Here is a 27,584-nt window from a genome sequence, read left to right on the forward strand (position 1 = left end):
TATTGTTGTGGAGGGCTTTCAAAAAACTAGTCAGGCAGGAGAAACAGGCACATAGACTTCTCTGTAAGACATAGAGCTGGCTTCTGTCTGCAAGTCTGTCTGACATTGAAAATATTTCTTGTGAGTAATAATCCTTTACTTAATGTGATGGAATTTTTCCAGTTCAATTTCTTGTAGCTTGATTAAACAAATTAATTTTTACATAATTGGAAATCAGCACAGCTCTTCATAAAGTTGTTGCTCAGTATTTAAAAAATAGTCTTAAAAGAAGATTGACATCTCAACTATTTGAAAAGAGACAAATCCCAGGCAGCATCCTTAGGAAATGCTATAGACTATATAAATCCGATTACCCAAGTTCTTTCTTAGCTGACGCAGAACAATATGTGATGCTATCTATGAAATGTATAGCTAATACCCCCAAGTATCCAAAAATATTCAGTATCTGCATATTATACTAATGACTAAAGCTGCCCAATCCCTTTAGATAACTTTTTTTTTTTAAATCTCAGGAACATTAGTGGTAAATGTAAATATTTCATTAGCAGTTCTATAATAGGAAACTTTAATTTGCATAAGGTTGTTATAGTTAAAGAACATGCATTCAGCTTTGGACAGTAATTGACTGCAAACCTAATTTTCAAACCTATAGAAACCTGTGCAGAGTTCCTGGGGTGTGTTTGGGGTTTGTTTGTTTGATTTTTTGGATTCGGGGGGTTTGTTGTTGTTTGTTCAGAGTTTGAGTGGGTTCCTTTGTTTTGGTTGATTAAGTTTTCCTATATGTTAAAGTTATGACATATTAAAGAAAAAAGATGCTCCTGCTCTTCTGTAGTTTTTAACATTGAGAAATTGTACATTTTACTTTGAATATATATTGGGTTTTCTCTGATAAAGAATAAAACTTTTGTACACATAAAGGAGGAAAAGCAGCATTTGTTGGGAATTTAACAATACAACCTTCGTTAGTTGAAGCTTGTGTTATTTCCTTAATAAATTTTGCTATACAGATTGAATTATATGGCAACTTTAGAAAACTAGAACTTGTAAAAAATACGGCCTTAGAGAAATGTTACTCTAAATCGTGTTAAAATACTTAGATTTCTGTCTTACTGAAACATATGTTCTTTGGATTTAAAAAAAACTAAAATTGGCACAATTAGGAAATTACATTGTATCATTGATTGATAGGTAGTTAAATGAAAACAAACTGAAAGGCTTTTAGAAGTAAATGTGTATTCTACTGCTTAGACACATGCTCTTGTGTTTACCTGAGTTATAGGAGAGTTATGGAGGTGAGAAGAGGCATCTTTCCTTTCCATGTTTAGTTGGTTCATGTCTGTGTTCTCACCGTGCAGTCAGTCATAAACAGAGGAACAGGCTCACCCTGAAAGAGAGCGCAATTAAAAAATTTCGCAACTTATTTATGTCATCTTTACACCAGAAACAAACAAGTGAACAAATGGAAACCCATCAAAATTAAATGTGTGCTGAAACAGCATGCTGGCCTTTAATGTTGACTGTCTGGCAAGGACCCCTAATTTATTTAAGTTTTTTTAAAACCAATTTCTGTAACCAGCTATGCCAAAGAGATGCTCATCTCTAAGAAATAATTTAAAGGTTATAATTGGAGAAAGGCCTTTTTATTATTCTTAAACCATTTTGTTGATTCTCCCCCCACCCTTTTTTCCCCCCATTTATTATGTGTTCCCTAAAGGCCTCCTACACATTGAAGTCCACAGTGAAACTCACTAGTGGGGATGAAGCAGAGAAGCCACTGCAGGACTCCCTGTTTCAAAGCTGAACCAATATTCACCATTGACACATTCATTCATCTGTGCAGGGTCATTGGAAATCCTCTTTCTCTAGTTTTGCCTTCCCTTCAGGGAGCAATGCTTAAAAGAGCAAACCCCTGGTGTGAAGAGATAGAAGAATTCTCAGCGTGGCCAGTGGTGCCAGGAATCGAATTAAAGTTGTCCATTTGCAGATGACTGTATACTCAGCTCCCAGCATATTCAGCTGTGGGGCTTGATGCTGACGTTTTATTTGAAATGTTGATGATTGCACTTGGTTGTATTAAAAAAAAAATTGGGGGCAAAAAGTATTTTCTCAGAAAAAGAGAAAAAATGCTGAATTTCAAAATGTCTGCGGTTCCTGCTGTTCCTTTTAGGTCTGGAGGTTGTTAAGGATCACATGCCAGGGAGGTAAATAATTACAGAATTTACTTCTTTGGGTAATTTAACACTTGTCACTTATTCTGCTATTGTTGACATCTCTATTTTGGCATAAATCAGATTTTGACATTACTAAACCTGCAATTTTGTTTTTCTTCACACACATTATCTCTTCCATGTGAAAGGCTCTGGGGAGACACGGGCTGCCATGAAATCTGAAATGCCTGCAGTCAACACGAAGAGCCCCTCTTTATTTCAGTTTCATTTTCTGTTAATAGAGATGAACTTGGTGCACATTTGGGCACATTTAGAAATTGTCAAACAGAGATTCTGTAAAAGGAGTTCTAAGAATTTAAAGAAGTCTCTGTCAGTTTGGAGGATGAAAGGATAAGCATAGTTAACTGTTTGGTCACCTGCCCAAATTCCCATCCCAGCAAATATAGTCCCCGCACGTGTGGGCGGTGGAGGAGTTGTCGCGGTATATCCCTGTCCTTCGTGACTGGTAGAAGGTTTAATTCTTGTGACTAATTTCAAAGAAATCTCAAGCAAAGGGTATTTCTGTGAATAACGGTGGCACGATCTGCCACCAACATAAATCGCAGCTTCTTCAAGGAGCATCAGGAAAGGAAGGTGGAAGAAAGAGTTGGAGGCTACAAATTACACCACTGCCTAATTATGCAGCTTTATTCATATGACTAACGAGATATCCACATGCATGTTAGCAACACGGAGGCCTAAATTATAGGCATTCATAACAACTTGAAGAAGGGAGCAAGGGAACTGTTTAAACAATTTGAATTCTCTGTCATACCAACTTGTAACTTTAGATAGAGCCGTCCCAGAAATACAGATTAAATTTTCCTTTTCAGCTAAATCACAGAGGTGGTATCTTTATGCAGTGCATATAAAAGTAAGCTCATTGTTCATCCTGTAACCAGCACATCTATACCCAAGTATGTTAGGTGTTATAAAGAGGTAACATTACAGTGAGATATTTTAATCTAGTTGAATGACCTTACACAAGGGGAAGCATTTTTCCAAGAGGGGCAGCCCAGTAATGAGGGTGAGGTATGTCCTAAAACGCCCCAGAGCTCATTCTAGCTTATCAACTACTGTTGCAATTCCTAATTTGTGGGGCACTTGTGCTTTTTCTGGGCAGTCTGTCATTTAAAGTGCTGTGAGAGACAGTTTAATCATTTTAAGAGTATGCTGTGTAACTGATCTTGGAAGTGCCCGGTACTCACCAGAGATTTATTGAAAAAACATTTGTACCATGACTGTCTTTCCTTTGAAAATAGTCCAAATATTAAAAAACGCAGTCATGCTCAGCAGTGGTTTTCATTGATGCATTTAGAGCATTCCTCCTCTTTAGCATCCAGACCTTTTTCAAGAAATGTCATTGCTGGTTATCCTCAATACAAAATGGCCCATCAAACCTACCTTGGTGCAACCTTACCTCTTAAATATCAACCCATGCCCCGTAACCATTTGTTATCAAATACCTTTCAGTTCAGTCATGGCAAACTCAGTTTAATATATAGAACAAAAAAAAAAAAGGATCGGACTCAAGGCAATTTTTAGTAAATCAAATATAGGATATTTACTTGAAATGTTTTGGATGCATTCTTGAAAAGGTGAGAAAAGATCTTTGCATGATAATGTGCCTAGATAATTATGTGCCTAATGAAAACCATGAGAAGTTAAAAAAAAAGGAGAAGAAAATGCAAACAGCTAACAAAAAAATTGAAGTAAGTCCATGGGCAAATTTAAGTTTTTCTTAACCTTAGCTTTGTACTTAGAAAATACTTGAGCATGAGTATGAGGTTTTGCCTCATTTTCCTGTCTTTTGTGGACTGAAGTTTCTAAAGTCTTCATAAATGTGATTTTCTTGTTCCTGCTGTTTGCTTAACTCTTTATTCCCAATATTAACTGTATCTTCAGAGCAGCTGACCCCACATACTGTATGGTAGGTTAGGTATTCGCTTACCACTTAGCAAGTGTGCTGACAGACTGAGACGGGATTTCTCCACATGAATTTCACAAGCCATTGGGATTGAGTGTGTTGAAGGGCTGTGCTGTATCTGCAGTTAAATTCCTGAAGTGAGCGGCAATCACCCAACCTGGCCTTCAGTACATGAAGAAACCAGAAACAAGCTTGATAGGTGGTAGGAACAGGATGCTGCTTTGTTCACTTCAAAAACCTTTGCTGTCCTATTTTCTGACCACCCTTTAGCACTGCTGCTCTTGATTTGGCACAGCTTTAAGTTTGAGATAGAGGACAGTGCAGAAATGCATGTAAAGAATGAGGAATGGAGAAGGGGAGAAGGAGGTCATGTATGTCAGATACAGGAAGAAAGATGCATCTGAAAGATCTGTGTCTGTTGGAGATCTCCTGTCTTGTTGCCAGTGAATGGCTTGAGTATAAAAGGAATTAACTGTTGTTTTTTTGTTTTTTTTTTTTTTTACATTTTTTGTTAAAACTGTATCATTCTCAAGGAGAAATAATACTTATAATATTTATACTATAGTGCAGCAGGAAGGTTGATGAAAAATGGGTCGCTTAGAATTTCTCAAAAGGATATGTATACAGGACTGCAGTTGATATAGTCTGTACTGGGATAGTCTGAAACATGGGGGTGCTTTTCTGTTTGTGTGATTTTTTTTTTGGTGCATTAATTCTGGACTAGACATTGAGCCATCACTAGAGATAAACATCATCTTTGCTCTGGGAGGGGAAAGAAATATGTGTGTACATTTATACGTATGTATACATGGAAAGACAGAGAGATTCTCTGAATCAAAGCTTTATAATTCTTCTCTTTAAAATCCACATAAAATACAAATACAGAATCAAAACTGTTAGAGTGAGGAACATATTTCCCATCTCATGCTGCAGGGCATAAGCTAATCTGCTGCTGAGATCAGGTAGGAAACCCCCTTCAACCTTGTGTTGTTTTTCATTACACAACTGGCTGTTTGCATTATGTTTTTTATTAGAACTTGATTGCTTAATGACAAAGATACAGAGTTATGCTAAAATAAATAGAAAACTCTATAGTGGAGAAGGAGAAAATAGACTCAATAAAAAATAAAGACAAAGACTGCTACATTCTGCTGCACTTACCCCAATCCCTCCAAAGCCTGCAAATGTGTTCCTCACTTGCACATGCATTTACTTTATTAACCTCCATCCCCCAGAAAAACCTACAGCTGTATTGTATAGGACCTGGTGGTGTTCCTTTTGCTTCCTTCATTTCTTAAGGAGATAGTTCCATGAGCAATTTCAGTTAGGAAAGTGTGTACTAGACTGCCTTTAAAGAAAGGACTGCTAGGCAATTCTGTGTTTAAACCAGTCTGAAATGCAGGGAATATTGTCTCCCTTGAGATAAAGGATTGCAGTTCTGTTGGACAAATGTTCTCATCTGCTGCAACTCATCTATTATGTAGCTTTTGTAAATGTGTTATAATAGAACAGTAGCCTTGGCAGTCTGTAAAGTTGGCTTGTGTGCAGTTGTTTGGACAAGTGATTGCTTATATTGGAACAATTGAGTTTATTTTTGGGTTGGGGGCTGGGGGGGTAGGATTTGTTCTTTTGAAAAAGCCAGCAAAAAAAGCCCATGCAGGACATCAAGTGAAACAATTTCATGATATTTCATCTAAGCTGCTTTCTACTCCACACACACACAAAGAAAAAAAGAAGAAAAAGAAAAGTTGTAGATTTATAGAATGGTTTTGGTTGGAAGGGCCTTAAAAGTCACCTAGTTCCAACTTCTCTGTCATGGACGTGCTGTGCCCTTCCACTGGACCACATTGCTCAAAGTGCATCCAACCTGGCCTTGAAAACTTCCAGGGTTGGGGCATCTACAGATTCTCTAAGTAAATTGTTCTAGTCCTTACCATCATCAGTGTAAAGAACATCTTCCTAATACCTAATCTAAACCTGCCCTCTTTCAGTTTGAAGCTATTCCCCCTTGTCCTGTCACTACATGCCCTTGTAAAAAGTGCCTCTCCAGGTCTCTTGTAGTCCCCCTTCATGTACTGAAAAATCACCATAAAGAGAGAGTAGAGAGAACAGAAATCTGAGGTGTTCTGTACTCAAAGGTACCCTACAATTGTTTCTGGTACCTTTTGCTGAAGGGCAAATTATGGTTGATGCTGGGTCCTAGTTGGAGAAGGTGAGCTATAGTAGTGTAATTTAATTGATGGAGAAGAAAGTGTCTATGCTACTGTAGAAAGTGCCGTAAATTTTGCATGGAGTCCTCTTTCTGCTATTTATGCTGTCTTGTGGTGGAGCTGTCCTGAGACAAGCCACTCCAGGGCTCCGCACTGGTTTTGAGGACAGCAAACATTCCCACTTAAGCTGTCATCTCCTGCTTGGCCCTGTGGAGAGTCCTCAACATCTACACCATGGAGGCTCTGGTTGATGGCAGCACCTTAAATATGGGCGTTAAGGTTTTTCTCACTCTCCTTTTTATAGGATGCTGCTGCTCTTTCTGACCAATTCAATGTTTTGAGGCAAATTCTGCCTGAAGTTCAACCTGCCCCTGTAGCTTCACCTCCTTCTCTGACTTCCTACGCTTTTGCAGTTTCTTATGCTAGTCCATACTCATGTATATATGACACACCATCTCAGGGTAGCAGCCTGGAGTAGTGTAAAATTTGGTAGGTCCTAGTTCTTCAGTGGAAACTCCTCTAAAAGTCAGATCAGACTTTTGTGATCGGGCTAAGAAGGCTTAGAGATATCAGGAGGAAAAATCTCAATTTCTGTTTAAAGTCAGGCATTGTTCAGGGTCAGCATCTTAGGTGAGCAGACTGGTATTTTGTAGACTTGATAAAATACAGAGGATCTGAGGCAGAAAAGTGATTCTCTAACTTATTGTTGTTTTTGTGCTAGTGTTAGGGTACACAGGGAATATGCTGAAGGTTCCCCCCTGCTTTAATTTTGCGTTAGGAGTAAGAAAGGATGGTAACAATAGCTTTATAATAATGCCTGATATGCCTCCTATGGATGCTACATTTATGTCAACCCCAGTCTTAAACTACAAAAAATACCATAATGTATGATATTGAAGGACTTACTGATGAACAATTGATGCTTCAGAGCATCTGTGCTTAGAAAAATCAACAGTACAAAATGCATATTATGCATCTTGGACCATCGGGTTGTCACTCACAAATGATGTGAAGTTTAATGCATTATTCACAAGTACAAGAGGAGGCAGTCCAAAGCAGTTGTGGAGTCTCTGTTATTTTATTTTATCGTATTTTATGTTACATTATTTTGCAAAGAGCAGGAGCTAAGTATGTGACTTAAAGGTGCAGAATTTGGAATTGCATAATAGGATAAGCAGCAGTCACACTAAAAATGTTGGTTCTAAGTACAATTCAGTTTAGACTTAAGAAACTGGAAGATATTTTGATCTTAAAGCTACAAAAACCCATCTGGGAACAAGTTACGGGTGTGGGGTTGTGTTGGGATTTTTTTCCTTTTTCCACTTTGTAGTGCAAAGAAGCACATACCACAAAATCAAATGAAACTGGCATTAATTTGGTAGTCTCAGTTCTCATTGTCCTATTGATTCAGAAAACTGCAAACAGATACGGAGGCTTAGAGGCTGCATTTAGGGCTGCTGAAGTTTGGGGTTAGGGTATACAGAGGATGCAGTGAGAGCACTGATTCAGTAAGGAACTCTTCTTAACATCTTAACATGGAATTCCAATATAAAAATCTTGGTCAGAGAGAACTGATCTTCATCATTTTGTTAATGGTTTCATTATTGATTACTCATGTTTATGCACTTCTTTCCAATGTCTTGGCCGCCAACACAAACCTTGTCCAGCAGAATATCTAGTAAGCAAAACAACATTTGCGTCCCTATGTATTTCTCCTAGTGGGAGAGAAAAAGGTTGTCTCGGTTATTTCTTATTGATAACTTTAAATATTATGTCAAGCTGAAATCAATCGTATGAGAGAACAGAAGCTATTCCTCAAGATTTACTCTGGATATTTAATTAGTTGGAGTTTATACATGGAATTTATTTTCTTTTTTGCCACTTTCAGCATTTGTTAGGTAGTAGTACTGATGGGACTAGTGTGGCAAGGTGTACGTCTAGTTAAATTGAACCTTCTATTGATGAAAACTTACCTTTTGTGGGGGGCTGTCTTTTATGAATAATATATGTCACAATATTACATTTTCAAAGCTGTGGTATTCTTTACGTTAAGAATTTGGGGGGTTTTGGTGCTAAGTAGATATTAGGACTTGCTAGTATGTGAAACATGTAGGAGAAACAGCATTAGCTATATATCTGTGTGTGTGTAGAAATATATATACATTTATTAGAGATCCATAATTTTATTTTGAAACCAAGCAATTTGCTGTTTCTTCTCGAGCATTTTCAGCTTTTACTGTGGAAAGAGAGCTGACAATTGTTTTTTCAAGTATGTCTTGTTGTTGGCCATTTTTGTTCATTATTATTCAGCTGGTGACAACAACATTTATTATTTGTATATTAATGACTGGAATTCTTAAGCGGTGGACGAGCAGTCAAACAAAGCTAGGTGGAATTAACTTTATGCATGCTTTGTAGTTGATACTGGACTCATAGTACTTTGTGCATTCCCTAAATACTCTCTGATTAAGTATCATTTATAGACCTAATCCAGCCTCACACAGTCTTTTTAAGCAGTTTTGAAATTTCCTCTGGAAATATTGAACCCCAAGTATTTTCAAATATATTTTCATGGGGCAGAAAGTCTATATTGCAGTAAATATCTATCATCACAGCTACCAATTCCTTGAGCTTAATTATGACACTACTAAATGTGAAAATCTATTCAGTGCTAGGAACACTTTTCACATTACATTCACGCTAAAGATTGGCTGTTAAGAGCTCATTACTGGTAGTTTTCTAAAGAGTGGTTTATTAAACACTGTTACCTAATAAGCATCTTTGGTGGTGCAAATTGCTGAAAACAGTAATGAGTCTGATTAGACTTCATTTCAATTACGACAGCTTGTCTACTAGCAAAAAAAAAAAAAAAGAAAAAAAAGGGAAAAAAGAAGAAATCTCTCCTTGATGCTTTGGAATCTGGCTACAAGGCATTAGATGGTTTAAAAGGAAAATGCCACCTCTGTGTTTCCTTTCCACAGTTCAGTAATGAATAGAGAGCTGTCCAAGTAACCATCCAATTTAACACATTGGAAAACTAGATGGGCAGCGTTGGAAGCACAATCCTGTTTGCTTAAAAATTCTACAAAGGCTTTTCAGTTAGTATATCTAAACAGGGTCATATTTAGGTTTCCTCTGCTTCCCTTGTGTAATAATATAAAACTGAAAGAAGAGAGAAAATTAAAATTATTCACTCCTACCTGCTTTGCAGAGGCTATGCATTTCTCTGATTAGTGTAATGCACCTTTCAACTGTTATCTGTACATCTTCTGCAGATCTGTAAATCTTTTACATGCAATCACAAAACTCTCACAGTGTTCACAAAACCTCATAATTCAATCTGGTCTTTGTTTTAACTTTTTTTTTTGCAGTAGAAGCAACTTTTAATAAATGCTTACTACTGATATCATAGTTCAGTGAATATCTATTTGTTTATATACTTAATTCTTGATGCTAAGTGATACTAAGTTTAATTATATTAATGCTAAGCACTCTTTAAGTCATTCTTGGATGCTACTTACACATTATGGGTAAAAAGAGAAGTGTTAATAGAGAAAATAATTTAAGCTTATAATTGCTGAATACTTAGTAAGATTCTAATGTTCCTGTTGATAGTGTGTAGCATTTTTTATACTAAATCTATGTGGATGCGCTTTTCTAATATTATGTAATACAAAATTAGATGGAGACTTTTCGAACTTAAACCTTGTAATAAAGTATGCCTGGAGAAATGGCAGAAGGAGAATGCAGAGGGAAGGATGCAGGGCTGCTGAAGGCAGTTTGTTGGACTGGTGTCTCAGAATGTGGCTGAAGTCAGACACTGTCCTGTCAGTTTACAGCGAATTTTAGGAAGGCTCACATTCAATAAAGTTTGAATGCCACCTAATTAGACATAGGAAATTAGTCAGAAACCGAGCTAGTGCAGTGAATATCAGAACTCTCTATCAAGATCTTAATGAAATATTTTCTGTAATGAATTTTTATTAAACACACACCCCAAACACTGGTGAATAAAATGTAATTTATGTAATTAACACATTTTAATGTGGCACATTTATCTCCTTTGCAATAAATTTTAAACTTCAGTAGTTCTTCTGACTTCAAACCAGAGAAGTGACAGAAGAAATAAGCCCATGAACCTGGTGTCTAAATATCTTGTATGTCCCCAAAACCCCTTTTTGGCTCCTTTTCGTGATGTTACCTTTCTGCCTTGTTTTTGACATTCTTACAGTTAGCTGTTATGTATTGTATATATTTTGTGAGAAGACTTTCATCAGTGTGCATCATCAAACATCAAGTAAAATAGTGGGGAGGCGGGGGGAGTTGGGTTTTTTTTAGCAGCATGCAAACACAAGTGCTATTATTCTGCTATACAAATGTGTGCCTGTAGCGCGCTTTGAGATGCTAATCAGTGGAGCTTGACTTCTGTACCCTGAAGCAAATTTTAAAAGTATTTCATCATTAGGTGACTACATATGCAATAAGGCTATGGACAAAATTACAGAAAAATAACACAGATTATTGTTATTTAAGCTATCAATAGTACTCAGCTAGTTATTGATACAATCATTGCATGGTTTAGATTTTTGTTGTATCTTGAAAGCTGTTTACAGAAATGGCTAAATTTGTGTGATAGCTGCAAAGGAGTGTGATTTTTCATCAGCTGGGCTCTATAATTTCTTTTTGTTTTTAAAACCAGCACTTTTTTTCTTCTGCCCTCTTTTTCTGCTTGTGCACCCTCCCAGTGACACCCTGTATGTCTTTGGACATGGCTTAACTTCTGTTGCAGGATGAATTTTAATATTTTTTTTGAGAAAGGAGAACCAACATCTAGTATGACGAGTTAGTCTCTTTTCCTTACCACTCTCTCCAGGAATATGGAAAAAATATCAGCATACACAGAGTTCAATTTCTCAGCTGAGACATTCTCTCTCTGGTGCCTTGGTGCCTGTGTGTCTAAAATATATAAATAGAGAGAGAGAGAAGGAGAGAGAGAGATTTCTATATTTGTCTATAGAAAATTCCCTGTTCCTCCTTTCCCTGTCCCCCAGATAATTTGTCAAGCCAACTGAACAATCTATATAGTTCCTTTCAAATGCTCAGGAAATAATACAGTAAGTCCCAAACCAAGAGCATGCAAAAAATTGGCTATATTCCATTTTTCAGTAGCTGATTCGGATACATTTTATTGAGTGAGCAAGAAAGAATCTCTGGAATTTGTGGAATACAGTAATTGAAAGGTTTAAGTGGGGGAAAGATTTATCTCAGCTTAGTTTTTCTAGGATGTCAGTTCTTTGGTTGTGCTTCTGCTTTTAATCTTGTTTCTCTGCTTTGGGGGGAGCAGGAAGGAAAGGCAGGGTCAGCTGCTCGCACAGCCGAGCCGGGGAAGGAGCTGTGCCGGAGCTCTTTTTTCCCTAAGAGCGTGATTAGTGCAGTTCTGATGACTTAGCTTAGGTGTTCCCTACCCTGGGAAGGAAATCTCACCTTCCATGTGGTAACATCATCCCTTCCTACAACAACATGATCTCCCATGTTGTAATACAGACGTTGTTGTTTATTTGGGTTTTTAATGGAGATCCCAAATCAGTGTACAGGTTGATAATACAATCCTTGTGCACAGGATCTTCTCCTTGGAAAGGCAGTGTGTTCCAGCAGTAGCTGCTCTGATGCGTAGAGAGAGAAATGTGTGTGATGTGTGTCTGGTACGATAGGAAAAAGGGAGAGAGTGGATGAGCTCTGCTAAGAGCTCCCTGCTCTTAATCCTGGGCCATGTCAGGAGCATTCTAAAGCAGTTTATCTTCATACGTCGTCTTGTATATAAGAAACAACACTAAACCCACCAAAACTCATTTCATATGTAGCTTTCTCCACAGCCTTCAGATCAAAGTTATTTTCTTCAGGCTGGACTAAATTATACACAGGTCCCAGGAGTGAAGGACACTGAATTAATGCACTATGTCAACCAGTCCTGGTTATAGAATATTTTTACTGAAGTGTGAGACGCAACATCTCTTTACTATTTCATTAAAAATTAATGTGCAGATTGCCAAAAAGCATAAATAACATAAACAATTTTTGTGAAAGCTTTGTATACTGTGGACACATTAAGGATTTTTTTTTCCTTGAGTATCAGATTACTTCTATATATACATTTAATCAGTATTTGTTCTCATTTAGCTAATTAGCAGAAGTACTCTAATCTGAGTAAAGCAACTGTTCTTACCTATCCTACAAGGGTAGGTTTTGAAATAAGTGCTTTAAAAGGAAAGCAGTATTCCTGATTCCAAGCTGGAGCATTGTGCTACTGGCCCATATAAATTTGCTTTTTCACTTATGTTAGTTGAATGTAATGGGTCAGCCCTGATTACAATTATTTCAAACTTACTGAAATCGAACTTTACTTTCATGTTTGTGAAACAAATAGAGCTGACTAGATGAATCTCTGGAATTAGCCTTTTGTTGCTATACATAAAGCTGTGAAATACATACCTATTTTTTTTTAGATATGATGAGTGAAAAATATACTAAAATTATATTATCGTGGAGTTTATACAGAGCTCTGCTGCTGTTAATTGAAGGGAAATATATTTTAAATTACTCTTGCATTCTAAGTTGGTCTTATGTTTTAAAACAAGGTGATTTTCTAACATTTTGGTACAATATGATATAAAAATAATTCAGCATCAGTTAAATCTGTATTTATTGTGCGCCTACTTTGTTCAAATAACGTATGTCCCTGTATAGCAGTTTTAACCCCATTTATCCTCATGCACAAGTGCTCACCTGTTATTTACTCACATAAGAGAAGGTCGATACTGCAGAACAAGGGGAGTGCTCTGTTGTGACATAAAACATACATATTCATTAGCTCTGCTGTCCCTTTGGACACTGTGGTATGTCCTGATGATCTTCATTTGGCAAAAGGAAGTGAGCTTAAGAAGGAAATTGTCTTAATGGATTTACGATACATGAGAAAAGGGTTTTAAAAAAGCTTTATTAATGGCAAGGAACCAAAGCAGTAATTCTAAGGGTGAATGAAAGAGTAAAAGGAAATTATTTGCTAAAACATGATTAGCAACAGAAATGGAAAAATAACAGAATCCAATATTTGAAAATTAGAATTTTCAGATATTAGAGGGTTTTTTTTTCCTAGAAGCTTTTAGGTCAAGATCCGAATGTTCCATGACAGGCTCCCTAGTGCTGAAAATTTATTCCTTTTGCCTCTCACTTACTTGCTAAAAAACAAGTTCAGGGTTTTGTGTTTCACCTGCTTCAGCTGATTACGTGAGAAACACAATAAAGCATGAAGGTATTTTGTCTGCTCTGCTTTTAAGGATTTGTGTTATGCTCTTTCAAGGTAAATGTACCTCAAACTCCACTTCTTGAAGAAAAACCAAATAAAAGGCTACTTCTGCTATTTTGCTGCCTAAAAAGAGAGTATGCATTTTTCTGCACTTCTAAAAGCTGCCGTTGGGTTTATTTGAGCCTTGACATAAGCACTTCAGTAGGAGCACAATCACAATCCAAGTCTGAAATATTTTGCATTTTCAAATATGCATAAATACTTGTGTCAAGTGACCAAACTCTATATTCATTCATTATTATATTTTATCATGTGAATATTCTAATTCTCAGAATTAGCATACTAGTTATCCTAAGTCAGTTATGTTGATTTTCATGTTTATATGGACATAAATTGCAGATTATGTCGTGTATTAAATCTTTTAAAAATACATTATGGCTAGAAGTATCTGTTCAATTGACTGCAAAAAGTATTTTTTTTTCATGTAAGTTATGCTTACATTTGTTTACAGCTATTGTTTTTCTGAGTATTCTCTCAGAAATTATAATTATCTTATTCATTTGGCACTAACAAAGCATGCTAGGTCCTTTAAAGGCATGGTACTGTTCAGAGCTACTTGACAAAAACAGCTTAAAAATGTAAATCCTAGCAAGACGAAGCATCATAACAGAGTAAAAGAAAATTCAATTATGTTTTCGTTAGGGTGTTTTCTAGTTGGTTTAGAAAAGTGTTATGAACAAATTAGTATGGTGAGGGCAAACTGACATAATAAAATGTTTCAAAAATAAACTGCATTTAATCACAAATATGACCAATCCTCTACATAGATGGATTCCAAGCCACGTGCATAAATGGTTTTACGTTTGGTACACAGTGATCAGGCATCAGTGTGATTACACAGCAAGGATGTTTTTGTGTCAGGAACTGCTGCTGCAGAGAAACCAGCACCTCTGAGGTAGGCAGAGGACTGGGAGGTCCCGGGAGTGCCCCAGGAATAGCTCCAGTCCCCATCAGCCGCATCTGCGGCTGCTGCAAGGCTGGCCTCCGGATCCAGCCTGCTTCTGCTGGCAAAATATGCCAGTGTCATCTCTGGACATAGTTTCCCTTTGCTTGCTTGACTATTACTTCTCCTTATTTCTGTTTTTCAGGCCTTTGAAGCTAATGGATCTTCTAAAGGCTGTGTAGCCAGAAATGTCTTTGTGACTATCAAGGGCTGCTTTATGTAAATGGCAGGGAGGGGGCTTGTGGGAAGAGAACTCATTTGCTGTAGATGTATTGCAATTTGCTGTTGTAAGGTGTGAAAGTGTGGTTTTAAAAGAATAATCATTTGACAGTATTAAAGTTAGATAATTGGGGTGTATCAGTTTGGAATTAGTTTTTAATTTTGTAATTTCTTTTTTAACCATTCCAGTCTCACATAAAATATGTTGCATTTTTCTTACTGCTTTCATCTTTAAGTGCTGTTGACATATATGTGATCCTCAATATTACTCGTGATTTAAGTGTTTTGTTTTAAAGATTGAAATGCTTTCACTATCCTTGCTAGATGGAAATCATGCTATAAATACCCTGCCAACAGCATGCTCCCACTGATGTGTAGGGCTTGCATATATAATAAGAGGAAGAACAGACCCCTACTAAGAAAATGCTGAGAGCATTTTCCAGGCCTGTTTTTGTGAGTTTGTGGCTGCCACTTACTGAAAAAAGCTTACAAAGTTGGGATTGTACAGCTGGGCATCTCAGTTGGAGGCTCATCCTCCCAGCGAGTCCTTTGACGTCAAAGGAGTTCCTCATGGACTAGAGCAGAGGTCTTCACTGAGTAATTAGAAAATAAATGTGGGAATCATTTTCTTTCCTTTTTTTTTTTCCCTGCAAAACATAATTAGCTCAATCCACTCTTCAAAATCCCTCCTGTTTCCAATTAAGAGAGATCAGTTGCTCTATCTTCAAACAGCTGAAATTACGCTTATTAATAAAAAATTGAGTGTAAAAGAATTGTTTTATCTTGAATTAATTTTTATTATTATGGGACATATGACAGTATACAGTCTTATAAAATATTATCAGATTTCGTACAAATCGGGGGAGCTGTGTGTCCTACATCTTGAACAGCGGTTACAGCATGACTCATTTATTCAGCTCTGCCTCATACTTGAGAAGGACTTTAAAATGTGACTTTAGGGCCTAATCCTCAAGGTACTAACACCTTCAGCCCACACTGGAGTAAGGGGTCTGAGGCGTACTGATACATTCCTAATCAAACAGGTATTCAAGTCAGTGGCTCTTTTGGCAGAGCCAATCTCCTTGTGTCCACAAGAAGCAAACCCTTGGCTAAAATCATTATGATCTGTGGTGTAAATACTCAGTGTCTTGAATAACTGGGGACAGGGCAGAGGGTAGTAGTTCAGTGGGCAGGGACAGTTTTTGGGGTCCTAGGCTAAATGTGTAAACAATTCAAAGTGATCACATGCACTTTCAAGTCTAGAGGGAAAATGGTTGGTGGTTCTTGGAGCTGTGGTTCTGGAGTTGTTTCCTACCTTGCAGCAGTGTGCTCCTAGCTGCCTGCTATGGGCACTTGGCAGAAGCACCCATTTGCTTTCACCCCTGGCGCAGTGCAGCCCTTTTCAACAGTGCATTAGGCAGTTGCTCAGATCATGTTTAACAACAGGCCTGAAGTTAAGAACCTGCTTGACTCCTGATGCTTGCAAAGGAAGCTTCAGATTTGTGCTAGGTAGGACCTATGCACTGCAGGGGTGAATGGGGCAGGAAAAGAGAGACCACAAGAAGAGAAGAATTATTTTCTTTTGCCTCAGGTATGTTGAAGGAACAGTTGAAGGCCCCTGATCCAAACTGAAACTTTGGTAGCTGATTGGGAAGGTTGGTGTACTGCCTTGCTCCTAGTGCCTTGTGCACAGCACCTCTGGGACATTTAGGTTTTTTTCACCAACATCTGTAGAAGTGCAGTGCAGTCTCATCCAGTATCTTCAGAAACCCACAGCTGCATATGATTTAATTATAGTTTGATTATTTTATTAGAGGTGTGAATAGATGAGAAGTTTACTGAAGTCCCAGTATCCTTTCTCTAAAGCACATTGTTGCTAGGCAAGTTGGTGAGTTGGGACACTGTACATCCTTTGTGGTGGTATTACCCAGTGTGGTCCTATTTCTGGACCATGTTTCCATGCCTATTTTCAACAGAAACCCTTGTATTTAAATTGAAAGCAAAGGCTAGTTATTTATCTTTTTTGACAGATATTATCCTGTATGGGGATGAGAAGTTTTGACCTGGTGCTGAGGGCACCAGCACTGGGGGTTCTTTGTATGCACAAAGTCATCTCAGCTCCCAGCAGGATCAGGCCCTCTTGGACAGTGAGGATGTGTAGGATGTTGCTTGTTCCTTTTTATGTTCGGATTGCAATGTTAGTTTTTCATAACTCTGGAATTTTTTTTTTTCTTTTTGTTTGGTTTTTTTCTTTGTTTATTTTTAATTTGAATTCATATAACTGAATATTTAAGTGGCTTTTGGCCATATGGAATGATTATATGTGCAACTGATGAAGTATTGTGTATTAGATTTTCCATTTTCAGGCTAAGTGCACAATATTAGAAGGGGAAATATGGTTGAACACTTACTTTGAAGTAATTCCATAATGAAATTGTTGACTATAATTACTTTAAATGTAATCTGGATAGATCCAACTGTAAGAATTATGGAACAGGAATGTATAGCAAGGCTGTCAGGACAAGGAAAAATAGATGCTGCTAAAATAGCTTACACTGCCTATCTATATAATGTATTAAATTTATCTTAAAAGCAATTCTCTGGTAAGTACATAACTGTACTTAAAGAACATAGCCCTTTCCTTTTGCCTTTTACAGCCCATACTAGCACACTTTACACAGTTCAAAAATGTCGATAGTTCAGAGGATTCCTAAGTTAGCAAAGTGGGATTTTTTAATGCATTCAGCCTTGCGTTGCTTCTGGATTTTCAGAAAGTTATTAACCAAATACACCATCTGCAAGACTGTGGTTTATATCAGAGTTTAAATTACACTAAATAAAAAAATGCAACCTCTAAATGTGCCCTGATTCACCTGATTTTAGATGTTTACATCAGCATTTGGATTCCTAACAAAAAAATGCAGAAAGATGTATCAGCTCAAACAAAAAGCAGTTCATAAAATACGATTTGAAATATGGAGAGGAAGTGGCTACAAACATTAAGCAATTTGGGGCTGAGGGTGGGCAGAAGAAAGGGGAATGTTTGCATAGTTAAAAATTACAACAGCTACTGCTGCTTCTTTTTTTCTCCCAAATCACACATTTGACTTTCATCAAACAATTTGTGAACTATTATCAAATAGAGTCAAACCTAGCAAAAGTTTTCTGCTTTTTCAATTAATATCAAATTGAGGAAATGGCTCTTTGTGCCCCCCAGTCCAGACCATTCCAGCAGACTTCATGTAAATTCAGATTTCTTCACTGCTTACTAATGCAAAAAATATGCTTATGGTTAACTATTAACCTATGCTTCCAAATAACACTAATGATTGCGATGTGCTGGAATAAATGCTCATGTTTCATGGGATGAGAACAGTCCTGTTCTCTTGATCTTATCCAATCAAAGCCTAATCCTGCCTTTACAGCCTTTGTTAAATGCACTGGTATTTAATATGCATCAATAAATAAACTTTCAATTATTGTTCAGTGAGCATATCCAAAGATAGCATGACAGTGTGAAACTACTGGTCTATCTAGCAATTATTCTAAATAAAGAATGCCAATGATGTGATTTTTCCCTCCTCTTATAATAGATAATTTAGATTTTCTGACATTCTTTTGCTGCCTCATAATAAGAAAAATAAATTAATCTAGACAAATAAAATTCAAAGAATTGAATTTTTGCACGATCGAAATATATCTCCCCACTGTGACTATAAATTTAATTATTTTAGTTTAAAAATGCATGATCCATTCTAAATAAAAAAGACCAACTGATGAAATTTTTAAAGTATTTGTGAAAGGTATTTTGAAAAGCTTACAGAGTAGGTAGTGTGATGGTGTTGAGCTCTCACCCAGTGCATTCTTTTATTTCTTTATATTGAATAGGCTTTATTATAGAAACAGTTAAAAACAATATGCCAAAAGCATATTCATAAACTACAAATAGTACAAATAGAGCCCTGTCAAGTTCTTTGCTCCATCCATGTCTATTTTGCCTTCTTTTTCCAAAGTTTCACTGCTGCTTTAGTGCTTTCTTTGCAAATAGTCTTTCCCATGGCATCTGTTCATTAGTATCTAGTGAAACATCAACCTACTCAAGTTTTTCTGCATCTTTGTAACAGAAGCTTTCAGTGTTTTGGTAACCTTATAAGCAAAACATTGCAGAACACAGATAGGTTTTGCTTGTTTGTTGATTTTGTTTGACTTTTTTTTTTTAATAGGGCAGTGAACTTGCCTGCTGTCATGCAGTTCTACATTACAGGAACATTAATAATTTTGGCTTTTAAAAAAGCTTGTGGTATTTCTCATGACATTAGAATAATTTCAGATACTGATTACTGGCAATTACTGGCCCTTGGTGATTTAATTTTCATATTTCCATCAGATTTTAACAAAGTGTGATTTCTGGAAACTTCTGATAGTTTCTCATTAAAATTGCATTTTTTAAATGCAGTTATTTAAACACATGATTTCTATAATTTCTCCCAATTTCGTTATATACTTACTCCCTCTGAAAGGTAACAGTTGAAACATCAGAAACAATTAGCAAAAATTATTATATTAATACTAAATGATAGAAATAAATCTGACGAAACCTCAGTCTCAAAGCTGCATTTGTCAAAAGCACTTCTCTGAATTAACTTTTCTAGGATAACTGTATAACTGTTAACAGACATTTTTATCAAGTTGTCAAAGTGTTTGAAAAATGAGAGAGAAAGAGAATGCTCAGGAATAAAAAAGTCCACAAGTAATCAATGGCATGCTCAGGGGGAGTGAGATTTACTAGTTGGACTAGTTGTGCTAATAAAATATAAGGCTCAATTAAAGGTACTTTTCCATTTTCAGACTAAGTTTAAATGATTTGGTGATTTGCAAATACATGAATCCAAAAAAGAAAAAAGAGAATCCAAATGCAAATGAGTGCAATCACAATAAAATATAATTGCAAATGAATCTGTTGCTTTATTCATTTATTGTGTAATTACTGCAATCCTTCCCACCTTGTTTTCAGTATTTCTTAATCATTAAGTCGGAAGCATGACAGCAGTGCCAGCCCTGGCATGATTCTCTTTGACTAAAACCTTGTAAATTAACACAATTAGCACAGCATCATCCTGCTAATTAACTTCCAGTGTCTAGTGCAGTGGTTTTGCAAACAAGGAAGAGGGAGTCAGAAGGGAATAAACATGCCATTCTGTTACCAAACTGTGTGCTGTGTTAGGTTTAGCTCAGCGAGGCTAAGCTGGCCATGTCAGATGCCAGAGTCAGGCAATGAAGAGCTAAAGGGGTTGGGGAGAGAAACAGGAGGGGGTAGAAGCTGTCAAAATAGACTGCAGTAATTCAGAGGGGAGCTAGTGCCACAGATGCTTCATTTTGACTGGGCCTCCTCCTTATCAGGGAATCTGTGCCAGAGGGCACAAGACTGTTTGCAAAAATCACTTTTGGTAATACGAGAGAGATTAAGGAGTTCTATTTGATACAGCTGTACAAAACCCAACAATGTGTCTACCATGCATAGGTACAAGTTGGAGAGGGTTATCTTAATGCTTGTAAATTGCTCTTACCTATTGCAGTGGGTTACAAAGAGGAGGGGTAATTCACATCACATTATTAAAAGATTAATTTCTTCAAAATGACATTTTCTCCTTTTTTTTTTTAATTATAGGTTTGGTTTTGGCTTTGTATCGTTTCGGGGATTTTTTATAGCTAGCTGTGGAAGCCACAGAACTTTTAGGGACTTAGCTTCATTTCTTTTTCTTTTTCTTCATCCTTTTTTTTCCTCTTCTTTTTTTTCTTTAACCCTCTTTCTTTGTACCCTGGAGGCTGTGAAGCAGAGGGGGGGAAGAGAAAGCAAGCAAGGAGACCGACAGACAAGTCATGCTTGTTTTTTTTTTCCAGACCCTCAACAACAGAACTGAGAGGCAGAAAGGAGCCAGTTGTAATTCATACCGAGTTGTAGGCTTTGTGTGATGAAAGCGACAGAGCGCTGCCTGGGAGATTGCTTTGCTGCACTCCACGAAGCAGATTTGAAACTGTCGTGGACCACTTTAGATGAGAGTTGGATTATGGAATGACCTGCTATGTCTGTGTCATATTGTTCTGCGCAGGGTGCATTATACTCTGCTAACTAGGTGTTCAGTACCAAATAAGAGAGGTATCCTAGATGTGATCTGTCAGCTGTGTCTTATATTTTTATATTGGTTAAAATATAAAACTGAAACGGGGATGAAAGAGGACAGAGCAGTTGGATGCCTTGTATATTTACAGTAAATTTCCACTCTGAGTGTTTAAAATATACTGAGTTTTGTTTAATTACTTTGAGAGCTATAGCATTACCTATATTTTTTAAACAAAAAGTTGCCCCCCTACTGAATTGACAAAAAATTTGTCTATGTGCGTGTGTGCTTGTAACAAACCAACCATACCACTTCTTAAGGGCATTATCTTTTCTTTCCTTAAGGACTTGTTCTGTTAGGTACAGTGTTTCAGAGAGCTGAAGAAGTTCACAGACTGTATGTTTGAGAACTCATTTAAAAACATAAGGAAAAAGCTGAGGTCACTGTTAACTGTTGTTTCCTACTGCCCTAGGCTTGAAGATGCAGTGGACGCCGGAGCATGCCCAGTGGCCAGAACAGCACTTCGATATCACTTCAACCACCCGGTCCCCAGCCCACAAGGTGGAAGCTTACCGGGGGCACCTGCAGCGCACGTACCAGTATGCCTGGGCCAACGACGACATCTCGGCTCTGACCGCTTCCAACCTTCTGAAAAAGTATGCAGAAAAATATTCCGGGATTTTGGAAGGCCCAGCCGAGCGACCCATCCTCAGCAATTACTCTGAAGCTCCCTCAGGGCTGGTGAATGGTCGGAAGAATGAAAGTGAGCCTTGGCAGCCATCCTTGAACTCGGAGAGCGTGTATCCCATGAACTGTGTCCCAGATGTCATCACCGCCAGCAAAGCTGGGGTAAGTGCAGCCCTCCCTCCCGCAGATGTCTCAGCCAGCATCGGGAGCTCTCCTGGGGTGGCCAGTAACCTGGCTGAACCCAGTTACTCCAGCAGCACCTGTGGAAGTCACACCGTTCCCAGTCTTCATTCAGGGCTCCCATCTCAGGAATATGCCACAGGATACAATGGCTCATATTTGCATACCAGTTACAGCGGCCAGCCAGCACCTGCACTTCCATCCCCTCATCCATCCCCCTTGCACAGCTCGGGACTTTTACAGCCCCCACCACCGCCACCACCACCAGCCCTCGTCCCTGGCTACAACGGGACCTCCAATCTCTCCAGTTACAGCTACCCTTCCGCCAGTTATCCTCCTCAAACTGCTGTTGGCCCTGGGTACAGCCCTGGGGGTGCCCCACCACCCTCGGCTTACCTGCCTTCAGGAATCCCTGCTCCAACCCCTCTGCCCCCAACCACTGTCCCCAGCTACTCCTACCAGGGCCACGGTCTGACGCCAATCGCACCGTCTGCCCTGACAAACAGTTCAGCCAGCTCTCTCAAAAGGAAAGCTTTCTACATGGCAGGGCAAGGAGAAATGGACTCCAGTTATGGAAATTACAGCTATGGCCAACAGAGATCTACACAGAGTCCAATGTATCGAATGCCAGACAACAGCATTTCAAATGCAAACAGAGGGAATGGTTTTGACAGAAGTGCTGAAACATCATCCTTAGCATTTAAGCCAACGAAGCAGCTAATGTCCTCTGAACAGCAAAGGAAATTCAGTAGCCAGTCCAGTAGGGCTCTAACACCCCCATCCTATAGTACTGCTAAAAACTCACTGGGTTCGAGATCAAGTGACTCATTTGGGAAGTATAGCTCCCCAGTAATGAATGAGCACGGTGATGAGCACAGGCAGCTCCTCCCTCACCCAATGCAAGGCCCGGGACTTCGTGCAGCTACCTCATCCAACCACTCTGTGGACGAGCAACTGAAGAATACTGACACACACCTCATTGACCTTGTTACCAATGAGATTATCAGCCAAGGACCTCCCGTGGACTGGAGCGACATTGCTGGCCTAGATCTAGTAAAGGCCGTCATTAAGGAGGAGGTTTTATGGCCAGTATTGAGGTCAGATGCATTCAATGGACTGACTGCTCTACCTCGGAGCATCCTTTTATTTGGACCTCGGGGAACAGGCAAAACATTAATGGGCAGATGTATAGCTAGTCAGCTGGGGGCCACGTTTTTCAAAATCACTGGCTCTGGCCTTGTCACAAAGTGGTTAGGGGAAGGAGAAAAAATTGTCCATGCCTCCTTCCTCGTGGCAAGGTGTCGCCAACCCTCAGTGATTTTTGTTAGTGACATTGACATGCTCCTTTCCTCTCAAGTGAGTGAAGAACATAGTCCAGTAAGTCGGATGAGAACCGAGTTCCTTATGCAGCTGGACACTGTACTGACTTCTGCTGAGGACCAAATAGTAGTAATTTGCGCCACGAGTAAACCGGAAGAAATTGATGAATCTCTTCGAAGGTACTTCATGAAACGACTTTTAATCCCACTTCCTGACAGCACAGCGAGACACCAGATAATAGTACAACTGCTCTCACAGCACAATTACTGTCTCAATGACAAGGAGGTTGCACTGCTTGTCCAGCGCACAGAAGGCTTTTCTGGACTAGATGTGGCTCACTTGTGTCAGGAAGCCGTGGTGGGCCCACTCCATGCCATGCCAGCCACAGACCTTTCAGCCATTATGCCCAGCCAGTTGAGGCCAGTTACATATCAAGACTTTGAAAATGCTTTCTGCAAGATACAGCCTAGCATATCTCAAAAAGAGCTTGATACATACGTTGAATGGAACAAAATGTTTGGTTGCAGTCAGTGATGCTACTTAAAAAAAAAGTAATGAATGTTGGCACACACAGAATCTGCTACATAGGGGTAGAGAACCCTTTTCAGTAGTGTTAAAATTGCAAAGGGTACTGGGAAGACTACGATTTACCTTGCCTCTAAAGAGCCAGGGTATACTTGAAGGAAAAGTGCATCAAACAAGAGCTGCTGATCTGAAAAAGCCACACATGACAGAAAGCGCATGTTGATGCTCAGTTCTGTTCAAGCTAGACAATACTCACCAAGGAGCAAGGTGCAAGTGGGTTGATTTCAGAAGGACATGAACCCTGTGTGTTGATTCCATTCTGCTGTTCTTGAGATTTAGTTGCTGTCAAGTGCCTGAAGTGGTGCTTTATTTTTTGTTTGCCTCACAATTACATTGGTGGCATGTGCTAATATAAAGAGCTTTAACTTCAAACATTATTGGACTAAAGAGATGAACGGTTGTGTTGCGACAGAGAGCCAGATTTTTGCTATTCTAAGAGCAACAGTATTCCTCAATCCTGTCTGTTCTGTGGTGTTAAACTAAGAACAGGTAAAACAGGGTAATGATAATCTGGACCTTAATTTCTGCAGTTCATTTCTTTTAATGTTCTGTCTGCAAAAACTCAGGAAAGTGATTGTGATTTGTACAGTACCTCAAAGGAATGTGTTGAAAGCACTATGTACTGCTGAGAGTTATAGGCTAGGCTTCAATGTTACTTTATATTAAATATGTATGTTTACCTCAACAATTGGAATATGGCAAGGAAAATTACTTTGAATGTATCCAGGAAAAAACTAAAGCGTGATATGACTGAAGCTTTACAGTTTTTAAAAATAGAAACAGAAGCGTTTCCCAGTGTTCAGGAATGGTTCTTTTGCCAATTTCTCACATCAAACCAGAGCAGAATGATTTTTCTTGTTGGTAAACTGTAAGAGTTTTCAGCATATTGCTCCTTGATAATAAGGTGATACAGTCTTTAGAAGGTGCATAGATGAATGAAAGAGCCACTTAATTGGTTTATGTTAGCATCTGAAACAGTCAAACGTAAGATTTGGTAGGATTCCGAGAGGCAAATTACCTTAAGCTGTGACAGCTGGCCCTTGTTGCATGGCTCCAGTCATAGTTTTGAGGCTATTTTGGTGAAGCTGTAGGGAGTGGAATCAGTGTAGGTTGCTGGCAGAGCTATGGGTTGCAGAGCTGTTTATAGCAGTGCAGTGGACTGTGACCAAACAAACAGTACAAATAACAAAGCAAAACTGAACCCTCAAAGTACATTTACTTCCCTTCCCAAACTGTAAAGTTGAGTTTTTGTTGTGTGTGTATGGCTTCATTGTCCTTAATGCAATTCATTTAGCATCCATTAGAAATCTTTCAGGCTGGAGTGTGCCCACCATTATTTCTACCTCAGTTTTGTTACGTTTCTCTTGGAAAGCAAAGTAAGGAATAGGGCAAAAACCACCATCAACACAAGTCAGATTACATTAGGAATGCAAACCTGCTAAACAAGTTTCAGAGAGCTGCTGTTTTTTCCCCTGAAGTCAAGTTTTTCTCTGTGTTAGTGCTCTTTCCCCCTTCCTTTTTCCTCCCCCAAATACACATATTCTGGTGTCTTCCTTCTGGAAAGACTAGCTGGCAAGTGTGGCATTTTGCTCAGTTCTCTCCCACCCCAGCCCCCCTTTCTTTTTATCCTTTAATGCTTTCTGTGCAACTCTTTTGGTGACAGCTGACTGATGTTGGGTAATATCTCTGAGCAAGAGCAGTGTGTGTTGCAGCTGCCCAAAGCCTCTGCCATCACATGAACAAAACAGCCTTGCTTTTTTGAATGTATTTTTTGTTTGTTTACTTTTAGGAAACAGTAACGGAACTGTTGCAAAGCACTGGCATTTAATGTTTCTCTTAAGTAATGTATGTCAAGACCATTAAATAAATGCACTGAAAAGCCCCAAGAAGAGAGATACCAATCTGTTACTAGGTCATGTTTGTCTTCTCAAAAATTGTACAGACCTTGTCCGTTCTGTTAAATCAATGGAGACGTTTAGCGTTCAGAAAGCTAATGAGGGATTTTGTGATATTGCTGGAAATTTATGACTCTTGATTATTACTTTTCTTTATTTTTCTTTTAATATATATATATATATATATATTTAGATAGAACATGCTAAAAACAGAGCAAATAAACCAAAATCTAATTTAAGATGGATTCCTGGCAAACATTTTGTCTATCTAAAACGTTATGTTTTAAGCATAAAAGTACCATTTTTAAAACAGTGCCTTTCATTAAGGATACAGAAAGTAAGACTTAAGTACATCACCTGCTTTTCTTCTTTTTTTTTTTTTTTTCTTTTCAACAGCAATTACAGTCTATGATCCTTGTTATGACCGTCTTTCTGCTTCCCCAAACCTCCACAGACTGCTTCTTCACCCCGGTCATTCCACCATCCTCATATTTGGGAGATGCTGATGTCCCCATTAGCTCTAGGTTCACACTGATCACACTGGCAAGTACACTCTTGCAGATTGCTGACCCAGTTTCTGTCTTAGACATTGCCTTTCATATCTGCTTTTGAGCTGCGCTCATTTAAAAGGCTCAGATAAGTTTTGATAAACTCTTTCTCCCAACTATACTCCTAACAGATTTTTTTTGCAGCTTGTAAAATGAAAACTACGCACAGTGTTTTTTTCCTGCTCTTTTTATCCTGTAGCAAAACCAAAAGCAAACAAAATTATAGACAGTCCCTTTGGCTTCCAGCTTTAAGTCATTCTCTTTGAAAAGTCACTCTGGGAAATGGATTTTTCAAATGTTAACCAAAGTGAGAAGCAGGCAGAAACTGAAATGGTGTGAAAGATGCAGGTTCCACACACACATGCTCACATTGTCCAGGTCTCAATTCAGCTTTGGGGCAGCAGAAGTGCAAAACTTCACCCTATCAGAGCTGCTGTGAAGGGAGGAAAACAGAGCCAGATTGTTACCCAAATCTTTCCTTATCAGCAGCTGTCCTTGGTATAGTTTTGGGAGGGTGTCTGTTGAATTTGGTGAGAGCTTGGCCAGGAGCTGCTAACAGGAGGTACCTCAACCCTTCTTCAAGCTTGGTTTCTGTCCAGTCCTTTGATGGAATTCCGGCCGGAGCTGGGTAAATCCCCTGCTGTGTCCTCTCCTTCTTACTGCTTTCCTTCCTTCTCCCCCACATTCAGCCCCTGTTTTGTCCCTAGTGAGCAGGTTTTGGCAGGCTGCTGGTCCTTCACCCTCCTCAGCAGCCCTCTAGTCAAAGAGCGTCCAGGAGGCTGAGGCACAATCCTGAACTTGAGCGGGCTCCAAAGGGTAGGATTGGTTTTGAAAAGAGAGACAAAATATGATTTAATGGTGTTTTCAGGATGAAATATTTGCTGTCTTAGACATTTCCATGGTAGAAAACGGTTTGTTGTCCTTTACAATTGGACAAAGCTGGAGGCCCCTGCCATAGAAATGTCCGATTGGTTGCCTGGGTCTTCCTGCCGCTGGCACAACCCTGAATTTTAAGGAACCTGAAATGGTTAAAAAGCATCTGCTGTGTCAGGCTATCACTGCAGATGCTTTACGTCATGTTTTTATGTGTGGGTTCTATTCTGCATCAGCTCCTTTTCTTCCTTTTTACCCTCAGTAACAATTCCTATAGCAACAAAAATAGAATAAATTGGAGGAATATTCCTGCAAGCTGAAGGATCAATATCAATTCAAGGACGAGTTCATAATGACCTTATGTGCAACAGAAATGGAAATACTCTGTACTTCTGGCATGTTTCTCTTCAAAATATTTAGACCATTAGTGACAATATATAAAAGTTTGCTGACTGAGCTGATCAATGGAATGTGAAGGCAGTTTACTTTAAGGCTATTTACTTTCACA

At 38.5% G+C, this 27,584-nt stretch overlaps 1 protein-coding gene across 4 annotated transcripts in view; it reads left to right on the top strand.

Moving 5' to 3' along the window:
* FIGN (fidgetin, microtubule severing factor) overlaps positions 1-27,584 on the top strand; it is a 104,643-nt gene that overhangs the window by 73,549 nt on the left and 3,510 nt on the right. For all 4 annotated transcript variants that reach the window (XM_030952627.1, XM_030952629.1, XM_030952628.1 and 1 more), the window contains one exon: positions 21,461-27,584. This exon is cut by the window's right edge and continues 3,510 nt beyond it. In XM_030952627.1, coding sequence (XP_030808487.1) covers positions 21,461-23,709 — 2,249 coding nt within the window. In that variant the 3' untranslated portion in view covers positions 23,710-27,584. The remainder of the gene's footprint in view (positions 1-21,460) is intronic.

Source organism: Camarhynchus parvulus, chromosome 7 (assembly GCF_901933205.1).
Source record: "Camarhynchus parvulus chromosome 7, STF_HiC, whole genome shotgun sequence".
In the NCBI taxonomy this organism is placed as follows: domain Eukaryota; kingdom Metazoa; phylum Chordata; class Aves; order Passeriformes; family Thraupidae; genus Camarhynchus; species Camarhynchus parvulus.